Below are 19,319 nucleotides of genomic sequence, written 5' to 3'. Positions count from 1 at the left end.
CTAAGAAAGCAATAGAAAATGCTGTCTGCTGCTTTATCAACTTCAAGGATCTGTAGGATATGAGTACATCTCTAGAGAAATACTACATCGATCATCACTTCAAAGTTCTAAGATATGCTTTTTTTGCCACAAGGGAAGAATGACTAAGCACTGGTGAGTTCAGCGGGTATGCACAAAGAAATACAGCATCTGCTTGAGCGTTTAGCCCATCTTTGTCACAGGAAGGTTCAACTTGCAAGATCTGAGAGTGGATATAGTTGCAGATGGGAGAGAGTTGAGTTTGTATGAATAATACAAGTCGGACATGGTTTTAAATATAACTTTAAATAAACTTTTAACATCTATGCTTGCCAAAGGTCAGGAGGACAGATTGTGACCACTCTTGCAAATAGGACAGCAGGACTTGTTCTAAGCTGGGCATCAGGCAGCTGCAATGTTGATACTTTTGTAGCCCTTCAGGTTCTGGAGTTGAAGGCAGGTAAGATTCACAGTGAGTCTTCTGGGCCCTGCTTCAGTGGGAGTGAACGAGATACGCAGCTGTTGAGTGCTTCCAGGCTGCACAGAACCCAGCCTGAAAGGCAAGAGGGAATTATACAGGAAGCACACCTCTTTGCATTTCTTGTTCACAGGGCTCAGGAGATGCATTTGTGAAACACGAGTGTGATGCCAAAAAAATAAGGGGTGGGGTGTAAATAGAAAAAGACTAGCAGTCCCCTAAACTGCCATGATGGAATTGTGATCAGACACCAGTTTGGGAGGGAGTTGTGAGGGTTGAACTCCCCATGGAGTCATCTACTTTGTCCTAATGCAACTTTCTGAGAAAAATTTTGCTTTTTCATGTGGAGAAGAGGATGCCTTTTTGGAGGACTCTTGGCTAAGTCAATTTTACCTGGCTCTTCAGCAGAGAAGGGGAAGATCTGCTGAAAGTTGTTATCTGGCTTTTCTCTTTTTCAGTGTGAAAATTTTCTGTATCACACCTAAATAAGGGAGTGCTTGGGGCTTTCAACTGTAGTGGTCTACTCCTGTCTTGTTGTTGCCTGTTTATTCTGGGGGCAGGCCTTTCCAGGACAGGGGTTTCTCTAGCTTGTATTGTGTCTGTTTTTGCATATCCTGTTCTTAGGTCAATCAATTTGAACTCACCTGTACTTCCTTTGTCTGTAAATGAGCCCTCGCCCTCCAACCACTATCATGCACTTCTCCAGGGGTTCGGTGAGAGGGTTCAGGAGGCTGATCTCCACTGTGGCTGGCTGGTACTGTACCATGTGTTCTGGAAACTGTTGAAAGAAGGGAATGAGCTGAAACTGAGAGAAGAAAAGAGAAACTTTTATGGTTAAAGGGAGGTATTTTTTTGTGCCAGAGGTCCCAGCATGAGCTGCCAGTTGCCGGAAGACTCAAAGTCCAGCTCGCTTTCTTTACTACTACAGTATTCTGTAGTTTCCTTTACAGCCTCTGATTTGCGGACTGGTGAGGGAGTTACGAGTCATCTGGATTTCCTTGTCTTTACACATAGATGAGATAGAAGTGGGAGGAGTATTGTATACAACAGTGCAGCACGGCGCTTTTCCCAAACTGATGTCTCAGTGCTTTGAAAGAAGACAGTATGAGGAAAGCCATGCAACATAGCAGGCATGTTTCTGCTGCTTGTGACTAGGAAAGCTGTTTTCTCACCACTGCAGTACAGAATGATGAAGCAATCTAACCTTAATAATGAGAGGGGGATCACAAATGCTGATCTCTTCCTGTGCAAAGCATATGTAGGAGTCCTTGTCTCTCAGCATGGCAGTCAGACGAAGCAGATGGTTCTCTCCCAACTCTTTTATGTACTGTGAGTAAGGCACAGAGGCCTGCAGGGTGGTAGCTGGAATACAGAGTTGTGAAATAGAGGTGACAATGCAACTAATATTAAGTTCTTAGACTGCATGCTTCCTAGGAGTGTTTAGCACCCAACACTGCACTAAAAGCTGCAGTATTTAAAAGCTTTAGTGACCCCAACTGAATCTGCAAATTCAAAAATCTGTAGGGTGATCCACCTAACATGCTGCAGCTTGTTTTCCTCTTCTCCCCACCAAAGTGATTTGTTTGAATAGCCTACAGTCAGCTTTCCAGCCAGCCTTTTGCAGACTTAAAGCTAAGTGCATTTTTCCTAAACGAGAGGACAGGATATACTTTTCTGGCCTTGCGTCCAGTAGAGTCCTTACCTTCATTGCTCTTGAGGATAAAATGAAACTCTTTCTTCCAAAGTTGGGTAATGGGTGTGCCACCATAATGTAGAGACTGGGCCCCAAGTACCAAATGAGTTGCCTTCTCTCCACCGCTGGGGTTAAACACTTCAACAGAAATTGGAACATCTTGTCCCAGTAGCAGAGAACTATTGGACTGGAGTTGGATAAAAAGGTTAACTGGCTCTTCAAGGGCAGTAGTAATGGAGCTGAACTCTGTTTTGCTGCTGGTAGTTGTCTCAAGTGTCTTTATTCTTCCGTAGACTTTGTCAAGTATTTTTTTTTCCTGAAGAGAACCTGTCACAAAAAAAAAAGGGGGGAGGAGGGGGGAGAGGGGAGAGAGTGCATATTTCAGTGTTATTTCCTGTGTAGTAATTGTAGAGCAGTAAATGTAGAAGGATGGAGTTTAATTGTCCTAACAGTACTGTAGACAACTATTTCTTAGAGCATAGAGAGACATCTCATTGAGCTTCTGGTTGGAGCAGATTGAGAATTTCATCTGACAGCACGTTGGACATGCCTGAAAGATTCTACTTCGAAAGAATTCTATTAGTTTTTGAAACACTTTAGTGCTAACATCTGTCAGTAAGAGAACAGTTGCGCCTCTGTAACTGTAGCTATGGTGCAGTACTATCTTGTCCTGGGATAGACCGCAGCAAAGAAGACAGCATGCCATAGGCTAAGATGAGATTGCAGAGTTGGGGAACTGGGCAGAGTAATAGATTTTAAAGGGAGAGCTTCTTTTTGAGGGAGGGATGTCATAGAATCATTGAATAGCCTGAGTTGGAAGGGACCCACATAGATGATCAAGTCCAACTCCTGGGTCCCCAGAGGACCACCCAAAGAATCAGACCATGTGTCTGAGTGTTATCCAAATGCTTCTTGAACTCCAGCAGGCTCATTCCATGACCACTTCCGTGGGGAGCCTATGAGGATTTAGACTATTTGGGAGCACAGCAGTCCTTTTCAGAAAGCTGGAGTCTGAAATGTAATACAAGGGTGATGGGAGATGAATGTACAGAGTTTACAGGTTAACAGAGGTCAAGAAAGGAAGTCTTCCGGACAGGAGAGTGTCTGGTGGAGAAATGCCTGGCCTTCTGGTAAGCTGGTAATTAAGCAGGATGAAACTTTGGGATATGACCTGTGCTTTGATTCTGTAGACAGCAAGAGTAAGGTGTTCTTGTGCCGTTCAGGAAGAAGTAGTGAGAAGTGGATGACCATAATGCTCTGGTATGGCTCTGTAGTATAGTTCTGTACTCTTCACTTGTAACACTAGTAGGAGATGTGTTTAGACGCTTTTTCACCCCATACCTTCAGGATATTTGTAGTTGTGTGTGATATCCTCACAGCGTTCACTGCCCACACTCTTGGTGCTGATGTTGTTGCCCGTATACTTTGTGCAAATGCAAGCTGGCTTGAGGATGCCATCTGCTTTGTGTATCCAGACATGGCACTTGGCATTTATGGCAGCAAAGAAGTAGCAGACATCATAATCCACTTCAGTGTCCCCTTCTTTGATGGCTTGAACAGGGGCTGGCCCACAGAAGGATGCGCCTGAAGAGAAAATGCAGCCCAATTAAGAGTTAGATGCCTTTACCAACCAGGCCTATGCTTAGAGCTCCACAGGCTGCACGAACCAAAAGAGTTAATGATGATTTAGTGTGTGAAGTCCTTGGGGTGATTCCCTGCCCTTATCCATCCTTCCATTGGAAACTGAAGAAGGAAGGAATATTGAACTGCTTTATTCGCCCCCTTTTTTCCCCAAGTCTGTCTTTGATATCTTACCTTTGCTTTTCTCCTGGCAGGTGGCATCTAGTGCCTGCCATCCGCTGTACTCTGGTAGCAAGTCTGTTCGAGCCATCCAGCATTCGTTCCAAACGTGGAAGGTCCTGTGACAGACAACATCATGTGCTTATAACAAGATGCTGAGCCCTGAGGTACAGGAAACTTTTAGCCAAACCACAGCAAATTAATACTCCTTTGAAAGAACTCAGCACACAGGAAGAGACCATGTTTTTTGACGTAAGTGTAGTTTCTCCAGATGGTTTGGGTTGTCATTCTTCCTTTGTGGGCCCTAGCAATATAGCACTCTTCGCTTTTGGTTCCTGAGATTTCTCGAGAACAAGTCATGTACACTGCAGCTCAGCTGAGCTCTTTCTTATTAACCTCCCTGCAGCTGTTTACCTTTTCCTTTTTCTCTCAGTCGCTTCCTAGACCCAGGTATTGTCTCAAACTTTAGTTTGGACCCTGCCGTGTTTTCTTACCAGACTCGGGCACTCTTGTCATGTGTAAGCAGCATCCCATTTTCGTCATAATACTCATCCACATTCAGACTGCTGTTCGTGTTGTGAGCCCATGTGAAGCCTGTGACAACTCTGGTGGGAATTCCCAAGCACCTCAGAACTGTGCAGAAGAAAGAGCTGTGAATCAGTTGTGCATCCTGCCGTAAAGGTGTCTTTGATGGTAGATGTTGAGCTGGTTTTGAAACTTGGCCTGTCAGAATGGCACCGGGCCTGATATCTGGAGTTTGCAAGAAGCACTGTTCCTTCAAGAAGTAAACTGTCATCGGTGCATTCAGTGAATGGTGTGTACTAACACTCTTTTAGCCCAAAGCTAGCAATGTTAAATGTTGATGAGTAAACTCTGAGGATCTGCCTCACACCTAAAGATTAAAGGTTATGTTACTGGGATCTGTGCTTTTCCAGGAATTCAGGCATATGCTAGAGGTTCTGTGTACCAGGTAAGGCTTTACTTAACCCACAAGTCTTTGAACCACAACCGTACCTGAGCACATGACTGCAGCAAACACCCAGCACTGCCCGTAGCGGACAGGTTTGCACTGCAATGCCACCCACTGCCGGAGGATGGGGCTGCTGCCCAGCCACTTGAAAGGGGATGTCCCATCATAGTATTTCCCGGTCCCATATTCTGTCATGATTCCTCTAACCTCATCGCAGTTCAGCTTCAGGGAAGGAGTAGAGAAAGATGAATTAAAGAATTACATCTTAGTAGGTAAACCATATCCTGTTTGATGGAACTACCTTCAAGGCAGCTGAAACAAAAAAGATTTTTTGTGCAAAACATGGAGATCGTGACTGGCCAGAGCAGGTGCAACAGTCTCCCTTGAGATTTATTCAGTAAGTGTGCTGCTACTGCTAAGAAATTCCTGCAGCACTACTTGTCTGCTGCAGGAATATCAAGAAGGGCTGGAGATAGGTGGGCGATGTTTGGAACAGCCCCAGGCAGTCTTACCAATTAGTCGGTGGGTTGCTGTAAATTGGGATTAAGAATATACTAGCCTGTCTGCATTCAGATCTTCTCTGCTAGGGACTAGGCTGCTGACTACTCTCCTTACCATGGCAGCAACTGTGCGGCAGATGTAAATAGGGTTCTTGCGCTGAGTGTGATCCTTGTCTCGTTGATGGCGCTCACCTACGTCCAGCAGTGTGAAGCAGATGTCCACAATATCCTCCTCAAACTAAAACAAGAACACGACAGTTTGGGAAATGTGGCCTTAACCTTTGTTCTCTGGAATCCCTGCAAGGGCTTGTAACTGTGCAGATTTTCTCCCTTTCTACTGCTAGTCTTATATAGGTGGGCTGTGGGGGAAAGCTCCAGGCAGAGATTTGAAGATGGAGCACAACACCCTAAAGGCAGAACTGTGGCTTTATTGAAGCATAGTGAGAAATGCACTGGCATGATACTGCATCCCATGACTGAGGGAAACTCCTCATTTTTTTCTGGAGCACTCTCTAGGTTGGCAGAGAGGTACTTGTTTAATCTGTTGTCACTAAAGTGGAATAGAATCCAGGTCTCATCTCTGGCAGATTAGTCTTGGGCAAATTGGAAAATCTTGTCCTCCCTTTATCTGTAAAACAGACCGTATTACTAAGCTCTGCAAAATGATTTTTTATCTGTTGATGAAAGGAAGAGATAAATCCCAGATTGATGTGTTTCTTCATAAAAGGACTGGCTGAGAAAGTAGCTAAAACTACATACGTTGGATTATGGGACTTCATACATAGGTCCCTGTTCTCCTGTGTGTTCCTAGAGAAAGACAGTGGGTGCAGAGAACAGACTCTTTCATCAAAGTCACAGCATGGGAATGAATTGCGTTCTGTACGTACAGGAGATAGACACCCTTCCTCTGCTGGTGGCTGTAAGAGAACACAAACATATTGGACCTCTTACCTGATTGAAGTCCCAGGGCTGCGCCAGGACTGCATTTTCAGTCCCCCAGTAAACGATACCCTCTTGGTTTAGAATGTACTCCTGCCGCTGTGCCTCATTAGCCAAGAACACTTCATCATCTAGAATGGAGGAAAAAAGCATAAGGAGAAAAGCATTCTTGGTCTCAGATGCCCTTGCATCAGCAGACTACGCTACACTTAGGCAGTCCCTGGCATTCTACCCTGGGGAAATACCACAGATTCTGAATTGGGCAGGAAAGAAAAATTTCATTGCAATCTCTGCTCAAGTAGAGGAACTTAAGAAAGATCCTACAAAGCTAGGCTATTGTACTAGCTAGCTCTTTTACTCTACTCGTTATTGACTTCTCTGTTCCTAAGAAAGATCCAATGGCATTAATCAAACCAGTTATAATCTTAACTCATCCTTAAGTCTTTATTATAGGAAATAAATTATTGAACTGCTTTTTCCTTTGCAAGACCACAGGGTTCTGGCAACAGAGTACTTCAGGAACAGGATAGGAGTGCTGAGGCAGGTTGCTTCAAGCTGTGCTACCTGTACAAGCCCCTGTCTCCTTCCTGAAGTGCTGAGAGGAGCAGGGCAGGAGTAGAGGGAAGCACTGGGTAGGGTCAGCCTTAGCCTTTCCAGAGGCAGAGTGTCAGAGCTCAAAACTGTTTTTGTGAAGTGACTGATCCCAGACTGCCTTTTTGTTCCTGACTCCTCACCTTGGCACCAGGGATTAAAGAGAAGGATGAAGTTTCCCAGGAGACAGTAAGACTTGGAGGCATGTAAAAGCAGAGCATACTGGCCAATGGGAGCATTGGCAGGCGTGTTCACAGAGATGGTCCAGAAACATGGGTCCTGTTCTTCTAGTGCTGCACTCCACTGCTTCTGGTCTCCCAGGCGGGAGATAGGAAATTCAACCTGAGTTCCATCTGTTTTGGAAGGATTCGGTCCTGCAGCAAAAGAGATCTGGTTTCCACACATAGATTGCCACCCCCTGCATGTTTTAGGGACCATGGCTAGGTCTGGAGTCATAGCTATCCTTTCATGTGGGACACTTAAGCCTAATGCTTACCTTAATGCTGCTGTCTTAAAGCTTACTGAACCTTCCTAAGGTTAGTACTGGACTAAGGCCACCTTTTTTGATAGTGAAACGTGTATTTCATAGAGTGTAGAACGGAGGAACAGCCAGAATGGCACAGGCCTGTTGCTCTTGGGATTCAGTGTCTTGTGACAAAAGTCACAGTGAAATACTCAAATTATGGTAGAGCAAGCTGGGAGTGGATGGTGCTGCCCTTCTCAGGGCTCTCACTGAAAAACACTCTGTAGTAGAAAACATCTGTAAAAGACTAGCTGAGTTTAAATATACCAAAACCAAAAGTCAGGAGTGAGAAGAGATCCCATGAGCACTTTCAAAGAGCAGTGAGCTTGCATTGATTATCGTGCTGCAATGTGTTTTGGGAAAAAGATTTAGTTTTGACCTTGCAGTCCCAGCAGCAGGAGACTGCTCTGGCTTAGATAAACAGTTTCTTTGCCTCACTTCTAAATGTGGGCACATCTGTCCAGCTATGGAGATGCCTTTTGGCTCTGTTCTTCAGGTGGCTGTTGTACAAGAGCTCCAAAAAGTATGGTAATCATGTTACCTGTCTGTACTATGAGGAAGGTCCTTTTCAGCTGCTGCAGGTAGTTGTATACTGGAAATGAGAAGCCCACTGTGATAATGAATGGCTGCCCACGCCTCACCATTAGCCTTTTAGTGCTGATTTCTTCTGTGTGGTGGTTATTGTTGTTCATTGTGATCTTGAAATCACATCTTTTGATGCTCAGACCTGTAGCATGAGAGGAGATAGAATGAGCTTGAGGCTGTGAGCTGCCCACACTCTGGCCCTGGGTCCCATCCTGATACAACCTGTTTCTCCACTCAGACAGTGCTCCATGCCCTTGAGACTTCCAGTCCAGTAGCTGTAAGGGCCTTCACTATGAGCTTGGTTGTTCTCTTATCAAGTGGCTAATGAGCAGCTTTTGCTTATACCTTAACAATGTTAAGTGAACCAAGTGACTATAAAAAAGCTCCTCCTGCCCAGCAATGGACATAGAACAAACCTGATCCTTCAAATGGTACAGCTATTGTGGTTAGCACTGAGCATGCAACTGTGACTACAGTTGGAGTCTTACGGTGTGTACTCAAAGCAGCTTTCCTCCATATGGATATGTGGTTGAAGTTGTGCACAGGAGACCAGTTGTCACACACCACTTACATTGTGGATCCAAGGTCTTCTAGCAATTACTGTTCTAGATATGTCTGCTGTGCATCAGACGTCAGCAACTGGTCCAAACTTCACTGCTGGTGCAAATGCATGGTGGCTGTGTAGTCTTGGAACTATATCGGATCACAGCAAATAAAACACTAGTTTTTCCCTCTTTGTACAACACGGTAATCTTGCACACAGAGGTACTACAGGAGACAGAAGAACGTCATGTCTCATATGCATGCATCATACACATACGTGCCTCTGTCTGGTGACAGAAAGAAAAAAAATTGTCTCAATTTCAGGCACCCTGTTCTTATCTAATTTGGTGCTCAGTGGCCTTAGTGTGATCACCTACTTGCACTTTTCTTCTGGTTTTGGTGGTGTTCTTAATCTTCCCAGACTTTCTGTGGAGAAGCAGATGGCATTGTGATTTCTCTCAGCCTTGGGATCATCCTGACCTCACTTATATCTTCAGCTCTCAAATAATCACTGAGGTCCTTGAATTTGAGAGTTGTAACAGCTGCCCTTTATATGACGCATCCAGTCATATACCTCCTTTTTCAGACCCAGGTTTCTCTCTTTGTTCCAGCTAGAAAAGATGCACAGAGCATTCCCTTCCTGCCTAAACCCGCTGCTCCCATGCAAAAGACAACTATTTCTCTTTGCAGTTTTCTTTGGTCTGCTTTCTCCTCCTGTTTAATTTGCCTTGTCTTCTTCATTGATACCTCGATACCTCCCATTGCAGTCCCTTCTCTGTTGGTTGTGGAAGCCCTGCTGCATTGTTTGCAGTTACTTCTTGCGATCTGGAGTTCAGGTCCCTTTATGGCTGTTCCATACCTGTGCTGGTGTAAACTTTACAGCACCAACTCAAAGCTTGTGTGTTTTCTTCTGTATTGTGAAGATGTCTGTTCTGGCTGTCTTGTAGGCTGCTGAGTTGTATGCAGTATGGGAGTCTGGGTTCCTCTCCTTCATATGACTTTTCATGGATCTTATTGTCACTTTCTTTAAAGTTGCCTGGAACCTGGACCCTCTTCTTCTTCAAGTGGCTAAAACAGTCATCTCTCCGCTTCAGTTTTGTAGTCTGGCTTACATTCCTTTTCCCCACCCCCCACGTTAAGGATAACTCTCTTGCTCTTTCTTCCAATCTTTCACAGCTGCTTCTTACTGCTTCTCTCAATCTACTCTTACTCATCGATACAATCTTTTGTTTTCCCTGTTTATATGAAGTCCGTGTTAATTGACCTCCCTCAGACTTTGTCTCCTGCACTGTAAGAAGCTCCTCTCTTCCTCTAGCCTCATGAACACTGTCTTGGAGCAGGGACAGTTGTTTTTCCTGACAGACAATCAGCAAATGCTTGGGATTAGCAGAGATGGTTTTCACTTACCTTGGCCCATGTCTGTTTCCCTGGTGCTGTGGAAGTCTTCAGCTCCTGCTTGCTCTGGTGGGCAATGCCTCCTTCCTTTTTCTTTAAAAAAAAAAAAATAATCCATTTGCAAAGTTGTTTGCTCAATTTCTTTAAGAGGGGTGGGACGTGATGTTGCCACCTCTCTTTCATCTTATCTTACTGACCTGCTGTGCAGAAGTCGAAGAGTTTTTTTTATCTCTCAGACCATACTAAAGAGCAGAAGGGATGACTTTTCCTGTCTACGGGTGAGGTTAAATTCCACAGTGGGATGTGAAGCCTTTAGAAACCTCTAGATGGCAGTTTCTTCAAAGAGCTGTGCTTTAGGGACCCCAGAGTAGGAAATGGAGATTTTGGCTTGGCCCTAAACAATGTACAGAATGTGCTTCAAATATTACTGTTGAAGAGCTGCTCTCCAACTGTAACTATAAGATGCTTAGATACTAAACCCTTCAAGAAGTAAACAAGTCAATACATCCAGTGCCCTTGTTCCGAACTTTAAAACGTGAAAACACTTCAAAATGAGAAAACTTGTTTAAAGTAAAAACCTAAAGAGCAGAATTTCTGTAGCATAATGCAGTTTATTCAAAACCATCACACTTTAGTCTTGGACTAAATAACATATTGTTCTTAAAGTTGCCATAAGATAAAAGGAAGTCATAGAATCATAGAATGGCTTGGGTTGAAGGGGACCTTAAAGATCATCTACATCCAACCCCCCCTGCCATGGACAGGGATGCCACCTGACTAGATCAGGTTATTCTGAGTAGTAAAGATGAGGGAGACAGCTTTGGAAAAGTTGTAGAGGAGTATGAAGATGCTGAATGACTACGCCGTAAAATAGCAAGTAGAGATTAGTGTAGACATATGTACAATAAGAAAAATGAACCCAACCCTTATAAATGCATTGATGGATTTGGAGGTAGATGTAGTCATTCCAGAATGACAATTGGATTTATATTAGATAGCTGATGCAAAATACGGTGCTATGTTCCTGGCATTTTTCTTATTATTTGCTTATTGAACTTTATGCATAGGGTAAGCTAAAGACAAATTCTCTTAGTAAATTAAGGCTATGCTATAAATATATAGATTCATTTTCATGGAATTCCTGACTGGTTGAAGTTAGAGAAGGGATCTCTGGAGGTCATCTTGTCCACCCCTCCAATGTGAAGCAGGGCTACCTAGAGCAGGTTGCCCAGGATCATGTTCAGATGGATTTTGAGTGTCTCCAAAGTGGGAGAATCCACAAGCTCTCTGGGCAACCTGTTTCATTGCTCAGCCACCCTCACAGTAAAAGAAGTCTTTCCTGATGTTTAGACGGCACCTCCTGTCTTTCAGTTTGCTCCCCATTGCCTCTTGTCCTGTCACTGGGCACCGCTGAAAAGAGCCTGGCTCCATCTTCTTCATGTGCTCACTCATATATGTTAAGATCTCCTTGAGCCTTCTCTTCACTAGGCTGAGCAGTCCTAACTCTCTCAGCCTTTCCTCGTATGTGAGATGCTCCAGTCCCTTCATCATCTTTGTGGCCCTTTGTTGAACTCTCTCCATTATGTCCATGTCTCTCTGGTACTGGGGTCCCATCACTGGACACAGCACTCCAGGTGTGGCCTTGACAGTGTTGAGTAGAGAGGAAGGATCCCCCAGTCTGCTGGCAGTGCTCTGCCTAATGCAGCCCAGGGAATACCATTAGCCTTCTTGGCAACAGGGGCACATTGTTAACTACTTCAACTTTTATTAGTAAGCATTGAGGTCAACGCGTTTGCAGAAATCAAGAAAGCCTAAATTTGAGCACAATGGGGAGATGTTCCAGAAAAATCCTTGGTTGTGTTGTTGTTGGCGGTTGGTTGTTTGCATATTTTTTCTTTATCAATTATATATGACTTTAATATGTATTTTGAACTTTTTTAATAAAGAGCTGAACACAGAATGTAATTACCGATTCATGGTCTTTAAGTGTACACATGTCGTAAGCCATTGATCGTGCTCAAACCTCTGTCTTTGCATGATCAGTGTTTTTAAATGCACCTTTGCAGAAATAATCTCTAATCCAAGAGGGTGGTTTAGATACAAGCAGGTATTTATCCCATCACCACTGCACTGTAGTGGCTGTGTGTAGATAGTACCATTTCTTCGACAAAACTGCAACTACAAGTAGTATTTACTAAGTAGGATGCATTGATGAACACGTAGTAAGTACTTCTCTGTTCACAGTTTACAGTCCCTTTGTGTCTCTCGTAACATCAAAAAGGGTCTAAAAAGGAAATCTGTTGAAAGGCATAACACACAAGAGAGACTTCCACAGGCAGTGCTCAAGTGCTTGTACTGGCATTCCACCTAGTGAGAATTTGCAATCTGAAATTAGGTATCTGAGATCTTCCATCCAAGATCTGGGAGAAGTCCAAACCTATACTTGTTTCTAAAATGCAACAAAAGCAAAAGCTTGTACAACTTGCCAGACTGGATCAGAATGGAGGTTCATCCAGTCTAATCTTGTCTCTGACAGTACGCAACACCAGATGCCTCAGAAGAATGTGCGTGAGCCCCACCCCAGCAAGCAAAGCATTGTCTTGTACTAGATGATTTTCAAGATTAAGTATGTCATGATAAACAAGATTTAATTTCAGTCTGAGAGTTCTTGTTAATGATAAAAATTCTTTGTAGAGGTTTCCTCCTCTCTACTTTGCAATCTAATGTGTCATTAGTGGGAATCATAGAAACACAAGATGCTATAATCTCAGTTGAGCTGCCTGTTTTATGCTGTTTTCTTTCTGCACGTGATACGGTTGCTATAACACACTGCATGATGGGTGACTGAAAATCACTTTCCAACTGTGCATTTACTAACCTGAATCTCACCGGTTGTTATATTGTCATCTGTTCTGCCTTGTTTGGAACCCTCTGAAGCTCCTCACAGTTTTTTGGTCCTGATTTATTTAAATGGCTTTATGTCATGTGCAGGTTTTCTAGTCTTTTTTCACTCACTTCTTGCATTGCTTCTTCTGAAGGACTTCATTCAGGTCCAGGCAAGTGTTGTGACAGTTCTGTGTCCACTATACCCCTGAAATGCTCACAGAAATCTAAAGGAAAAGTGATCTATAAAATCCTTGGAAGTATTCATTCTGTGTTATTTCTTTATAGTGCTTAGGGATTCTTGATGTTTTGAAGGTCCAAACAAGAATCCATAAAATTATTTATCATCTTTATTACCTTTAAAAATGGAACCTTAAAATGTTACATTAGCATCTTTAATGACTAGGTCTCTTTCTGAATGTAGTGATTGAAAAGTATATACAGCTAAATTTACCTTTTATTGTGTCTACATTTCTACCTTTGACATGGCACATCCATGAATTAGATGTGAATTTTAGTCTTGGGTGTAATTTCTTGTTGCCTTAGAGCAACAAGAAATGCTTACGTTGGTCCTTTTATTTTGTCATTTATATGAACAGCATCCTCCACGTTCAGTACACAAGTGTGATAGATACCATATGCTAAAGCATAGAATCATGGAATGGCTCGGGTTGGAAGGGCCTTAAAGATAATTTAACTCCAACCCCCCTGCCACAGACAGCGATGCCACCCGCTAGATCAGGTTGGCCAAGGCCCCATCCAGCCTGGCCTTGAACACCTCCAGGGATGGGGCATCCACAAATTCTCTTGGCAACCTGTTGCAGTGCCCCACTAACCTTACAGTGAAGAGTTTCCTCCTAATGTCTAGTCTAAATCTATCCTCTTTTAGTTTAAGACCATTCCCCCTTGTCCTATCATTATCTACCTGAGTAAAGAGTCCTTCATCTTTTTTATAAGCCCCCTTTCAGTACTTAAAGTTCGAAATGAGGTATCCCTGGAGCCTTCTCTTCTTCAGGCTGAACATCCCGGCTCTCTCAGCCTTTCTAGCAATGCAGCTTTGGTGAGAGCCAAAGCAGTCAAGTGATTTGAAACTACCAACTTTGGCTATTTCGGGTTTAAAAAACAAATAATCTGTAAAAGGGTAGTCATTTAACTGACTGCTTGAATCAAGGCCCAAGAAACTTACCAAGAGAACAATTCAGGGGAGAAACATTTACTGTCCTGGAGACCATTCAAAACCAATTCAAAATACGAATGTGTGATTTCAGCAAGTGTTTACTTTTTTTTTTTTTTTTGAGTCATCATGGTGGAATGAGGGCTGGGCCAGCCTCTTGTGTATGTTCAGATTAAAAGAGCATATTTATAAGGAAAAATACTGATAATTAGCCATATTTTACTCCACTAGCACCTATTGACTTCTGACTACGGGCTGTGTAAAGATTGTAGGTTTGGCAAAAGGTCTTTAAATGCTCCCATGGGCACTTAAACATTTTTCTCTGTAATAATTATTAGTTTATTTGAATGGTTGTCTTATGTCTAACACAGGAAGAATGTGTGTTGTACATCACTGGACAGATAAATCTGCATTTTAACACTGAAACTGAACTGGGTGCAGTTGCTGTGGGCAGTTAATGCTGACACCTGAAATCCCAGCAACCCCAAGTGTTGCAAAGTTTGGAACTTTGCACAAGCTTTAGTGCTGATTTTCCTTTGAACAGTAGGCTTCCTTTACAAACAGTTAATTAGGATGAGGCCATGTCAAGCTCTTGTGACAAACACGGTCTCAGATAATTTCCTGGCTTGTATTTAAGAAGAAATACTGAAGGACTTTGAATAGCTTAGCTGTGTGTTGAATGTTATGACAGTCTGCATTATTGCAAGATTGAATGAGATTTTGTGAATGTAATCACTACCTCCAGGCCCTTTCTGAAATGAATGGAGAATTGTATACCCTGACTTTCCAAGATCCTGCAAGACTTAATTGATAGGTGCAAAAGCTACCTATTCCCCTCTTCTGTGCCTGGAGAAATCCAAACTCCTCTGTGCGTGTTTGTGTGTCAGTCTCTCTAAGCTGACCGGTTTCAACACGCTTCAGGAACCTTTATAAGTATATGTGCGGGTGGCAAAGCATTGTAATTGATGTAATAAAACAGAAGTTGACATGTTTTGAAGATTTTCTTGGCTTTGAATCAAACAAATTTTAATGAGACCTCAGTTTAATCTGTCAGAGTTAGTTTGTGTCTGTGAAACATTATTTCTGAGGAAGCTGAGATTGCATTCTTGGACAGTGCTAGGTGTTGTCAGGAGGAAAGGGGCAAATTGTCTCTTAGGAAAATTCACATCTTTGCTATTCTGGTTTGTTAACTCTGTAAGGAATATATTGACACACTGCTGGGATTTAGGTATGTGTGGCACAATGCCTTTCTCACAGAGGATGATGACCTACTTTTAGAAGCTTTGTGGAAGGAGGATGTGTGACTATTGTGAATTTTCATATATCCTGATTATATTGTCCTGAGCCTCTTTTACCCATCATCTTCTTCCTGAGCACTTCTGGAAGTATTACACAGTATCTCCCTTTGCAGACAGAAAAATCGGTCTTTTTTTATATTTTATTTTTTTCCCGTCTGATTGGTGATACAAGTGCGAAAGGGAACAGGTCATAAGTCAGGAGGGTGGATACAATGGTTTTGTAAGATACAGATAAAGGTTTGGGTAAAGCATAGAGCAGCAGGTCTAGGCAGGTAACAATCTTGAAGGTAGTGCCAGTACAAAACAAAAATACACGTCACAGGCTGCTTTTTCTCAAGTGGTCTCTGACAAGTTCGTCCAATTCTTCAGATAGTACAGTGAGAAGTTTTTGACCTGGAGCAAAGTAAAAACACCCATCATTTCCCCCAGACCTCCACTGCACTTTAATCAAAGTGCATAATTCCAAAATAATTAGGACCAATCCATTGACTGATTGCCTGTGCTGATTATAGCTTCTGATCACTACTACAGCCTATTAGTCCTAGAATAGATTTAAACTAGAAGAGACTAAAAAGCCAGAAAGCATCTAAAGTGGTATCTCTACAGACATTTATTTTTTCTTTTCAGGAAATTACTCATGTTTAGACTTAGCAAAGCCTTTGTAAATAATCCAAGACAATTGCTGCAGTTCCTTTATGAAGAGGATAAAGTTTGGTGTCCTTCATTTTGGGCCAGGATGATTGCTCAGCCAGTTTTTCCTGCAATAAGTCTTCCAAATTGGTACCTTTTTCTTGCTGTCATTTCTATTGAAAATGCAATGAAACAGCAGTCAGGCCAGAGTTGCATATAAGTCCTGAAAGCTTTTATCTGTGCCTAAGTCAGAAAAGTGCAGATAGAAAGTATTTGCACCATTTCTATCAACAAAGCAGTATAGGTATCAGTTTTGGCTTTGTCTGAAACTTGTTTCCGAGGTTTGCAGAATTCGGAAAAGAATACTGTATAGTAGCTTTTTAAATTGATTTATTTTCATATCACACCTCGTTGGCCAAGTAATCTCCATTTCTATGTTTCTAGTCATAATAACACTTGAACGCTGCACCAGTAACTTAAGACAAAATGAATGGATGTATAGGTTGTATCACTGGACGGGAGTCACATCAAGCATCACAAATCCCTTAACGTCTGTAAAATGGTTGGAAACCAAGTCCACCTGAAGCTGCCTTGTGCCACTCTTGTAGGGAATGATCTCAAACTCAGTTGTTGAGGACTCCATGGGGGCCATTCGTGCCACACTAAAAGAGAGAACGTGTTTGTAAGTTCAAGCAGCAGAGAAATTCTCGTCTTGTATTCTTCAGAGTTTCCAAATGTAAGACAGTATGAAAAGGAAATGTCAGAGTACTTTACTGGTGTGGTTGTATGCTCCACAGATGGACATAGCCTACCATGTTCACAGCCCCCTCAACACTAGACTTGAATTTCATGTTCAGTGTAAGTGAAATCTCAGTAATTAACATCATTATCCAGCTTCTCCTATCTTTTTTTTTTCCCTCTCAGTTTCTTGGTGCTAACTCCATCAACATAAATATTTTGGAGATTTTAAAAATGTTTCCAAAATAATAACCGTAAAGGAGAGGGGAGAACAATTTCTTATCAGTATGATATCAGTGGATGTATTCAAATATTTCATTATGGTATATGTCCTGGCTCTTTAGTAATTTAATATTTGATGAAAAAATGATACCATCACTTTTCCTCTTATCCTTCAAGTTTTTTTTTCTTTTTGCAAACTACAAAAAGAAGAAAGTTTTGAAATTTTTGCCTTTTATGTAATCTAGTCAGTAAGTACAGTGCTCCAAGTTATACACTAATTAGAAGCAGGCCACCTCTCCACTCCTGAACCATTCTGTAATTCAGAGTTTGGTAGAGGAGGTACAAATTCCAACTAGATATGGAGAGTGCTAGCATGATGATATTTTGTCCAAAATCACTGCAAACAAAAGTCATGGGTTGACAGAATCTTTTTAAAAACACAACTTCTATTCTAGATTTCTCACCAAAGTGAATGAGTTATTAGCCGGACGTCATTTACATACTTGATTTGGAGCTGTTCTTTGAGCAAGCCACTACCTTCTGCTCTCAGCACACAGTCTGTCACCATTTCAGACAGTGGGTTGGTAAATGTGACCTGCACATTAGCAGCCTTGTGTACCACTGTTGGACCAAAGACCTACAGAGAGAAAACATTCTGCTCAGTCACAGCATTAGTCACACTTCTTTCTCATGGTTTTCTCTTTTCATTTCCATTGCAAACTGCTTACCTTCTTAGGATCTCCTAGATAGGGAGGAGACAGGAATTAATCCATGTACGTATTTTCAGGCATCAGAGTGCAGAGCTTGATTCAGCCCTCCAGCGTGGCTGAGGAACAACAGACTACTGTAGAATCTACCATTCAGTCCTAACTTTTTAGCTAGGCCAGAGTGTGGTGTTACGTATTAAATAGTGTATGATACTTATGAAGAGTGATAACAGAATAAGAATACAAGTATTAACTTGGCATATATGACTAACTACTGTAGGCAGCTTAAGTGAAATTAGCTTTAGTTAGGCTAAATGGAAGGTTTAGGATTAGAAAACATGAGAGGTGTGAGACGGAGGTGGGTTGTGGCATCTCAGGCAATAGAATTAGAATGTGAAATAGCAAATAAATGTATTCATTACCTTATTCTGACTGAGATAACATAGAATTGGTGTATCTGGTTATCTTCATAGGTAATAATAGTGTTAATTAACATAATGGAGAAGTCCAGCACCCAAATTGCATTTGTCTGTCATTGAATGTATGTTTATATACAGAAGTTTCAATCAATAGAAATACAAAACCCTTTTGAACCTTGGTCACTAAATTGAAGTAATTTAATTCAAGTGTCTGCCCTGGTAAGGTGACCTGCATGATATAGTACAGAAGATTTTACACGAAGTCTCTCTAGAGCTTGGTATTCAGAACTCACCAGAACTAATAAAAATTCAGTTTTTTATTCCTGTGTATAACCTTCGATTTCCTGTATGCTACTGACAGAGTGGTTTGAGAGGTCTGATCTAGTCTGGAGACTCTGAGATACTCTGAGAATTCTCGCATTCCCTCTAGGTTGTTTACAGTACAGTAGGCAGATAGGTAGCATTTGATTCACAGAGCTGATGTAGCATGTGAACGTGCTGAAATGTCCCAAATATTGTTAAACTAGTTTATGTGGATGTGATGGGCTGTGCAAACCCAGGACTGTTCCTGGGCAGACACAACACACGGTCTTTCCTGTAGACTAAAAATTGTTCTTTGCCTATTGTACAGCATTTGTCAGAAGTCAGCCTTAAGTGAAAAAATGTCTACAGTTTAACTACTAATCATATAGAAAGATGCTACAGAAGGTGGAAAGTGCCACTTTTCCTAATAAGGTGAAAGACTATTCTTGAATATTAGCAATAACTAGCCTCGCATCCCCAGGCATTACCAGCTAGTCAGCTAGTCTTTCGTAAAAATCAGGCCTCCTAAATAAAATCGAAGAGAATGATCAGACTTCCCTGACAAAAGTGTAGACCTAGATATGGACTAGATCTTTCTGTCTTTCTCTGTCTGTTTCTCTGGAGACAATCTTACCTTGTAACCCTCATAATACTGAGACATTTATCACTGCCATGTCAGCAAGCACTGTTAAGAACATCAGCGCACAGCAATGTCTTGGAGAGGTTTGCTTTTCTATAGCGTATTTCATTTCACTTGTGTCATGTGGCTTATTACTGGAGCAACAAGATCAAATCACCCTAACGTATGATTTCACTTTGCACATCCCTTCTCATGAGGAGTAGATGGTGTGAAGGATTCTGGTTGCTTCTTCTCAACACGTCTCTCTAGGAACACAGAGGAGACTAGATT

General features: G+C 42.1%; 2 protein-coding genes across 4 annotated transcripts in view; both read right to left on the bottom strand.

The window, feature by feature from the left end:
* Positions 1-305: 305 nt before the first annotated feature.
* On the bottom strand, positions 306-10,181 carry LOC308179023 (protein 4.2-like). Of its 3 annotated transcripts, none has more exons than XM_080558530.1 (13): positions 10,048-10,181; positions 8,054-8,239; positions 7,133-7,363; positions 6,411-6,529; positions 5,575-5,697; positions 5,004-5,181; positions 4,484-4,622; positions 4,005-4,108; positions 3,531-3,773; positions 2,199-2,516; positions 1,701-1,858; positions 1,141-1,301; positions 306-571 (listed from the first exon to the last, which is right to left on the bottom strand). In XM_080558530.1, exons 1-13 carry the CDS (start codon positions 10,151-10,153, stop codon positions 421-423), a joined length of 2,217 nt encoding a protein of 738 aa, XP_080414656.1. In that variant the 5' UTR covers positions 10,154-10,181; the 3' UTR covers positions 306-420. The 3 variants fall into 3 exon arrangements, with proteins under 3 accessions (XP_080414656.1, XP_080414657.1, XP_080414658.1); XM_080558531.1 differs by having other exon boundaries at positions 1,141-1,274; XM_080558532.1 differs by lacking the exons at positions 7,133-7,363; positions 8,054-8,239 and having other exon boundaries at positions 1,141-1,274.
* A 152-nt stretch (positions 10,182-10,333) lies between these two features.
* The window catches only part of LOC308178604 (uncharacterized protein), a 44,459-nt gene continuing 35,473 nt past the window's right edge, over positions 10,334-19,319 (bottom strand). Inside the window, exons 26-27 of the mRNA XM_080557487.1 lie at positions 17,484-17,617; positions 10,334-16,682 (exon numbers count right to left, since the gene is read on the bottom strand). Of these exons, the coding sequence (XP_080413613.1) occupies positions 16,529-16,682; positions 17,484-17,617 (288 nt within the window). The 3' untranslated portion in view covers positions 10,334-16,528. The remainder of the gene's footprint in view (positions 16,683-17,483; positions 17,618-19,319) is intronic.

The sequence above is a fragment of the Anser brachyrhynchus genome, assembly GCF_964034855.1.
Source record: "Anser brachyrhynchus genome assembly, chromosome: 16".
Classification (NCBI taxonomy): domain Eukaryota; kingdom Metazoa; phylum Chordata; class Aves; order Anseriformes; family Anatidae; genus Anser; species Anser brachyrhynchus.
The sequence above is the reverse complement of the archived record's forward strand: the minus strand, read 5'-3'. Positions and strand labels throughout refer to the sequence as shown.

Coding starts and splice junctions, on each gene's coding strand:
- LOC308179023 (XM_080558530.1), bottom strand. CDS start 10,153: ATGGATTATTTTTTTTTTTTTAAAGAAAAAGGAAGGAGGCATTGCCCA. Junction 4,109..4,483: donor GACAAGAGTGCCCGAGTCTG/GTAAGAAAACAC, acceptor TGTCTGTCACAG/GACCTTCCACGTTTGGAACG. Junction 1,859..2,198: donor TATCCTCAAGAGCAATGAAG/GTAAGGACTCTA, acceptor TCTGTATTCCAG/CTACCACCCTGCAGGCCTCT.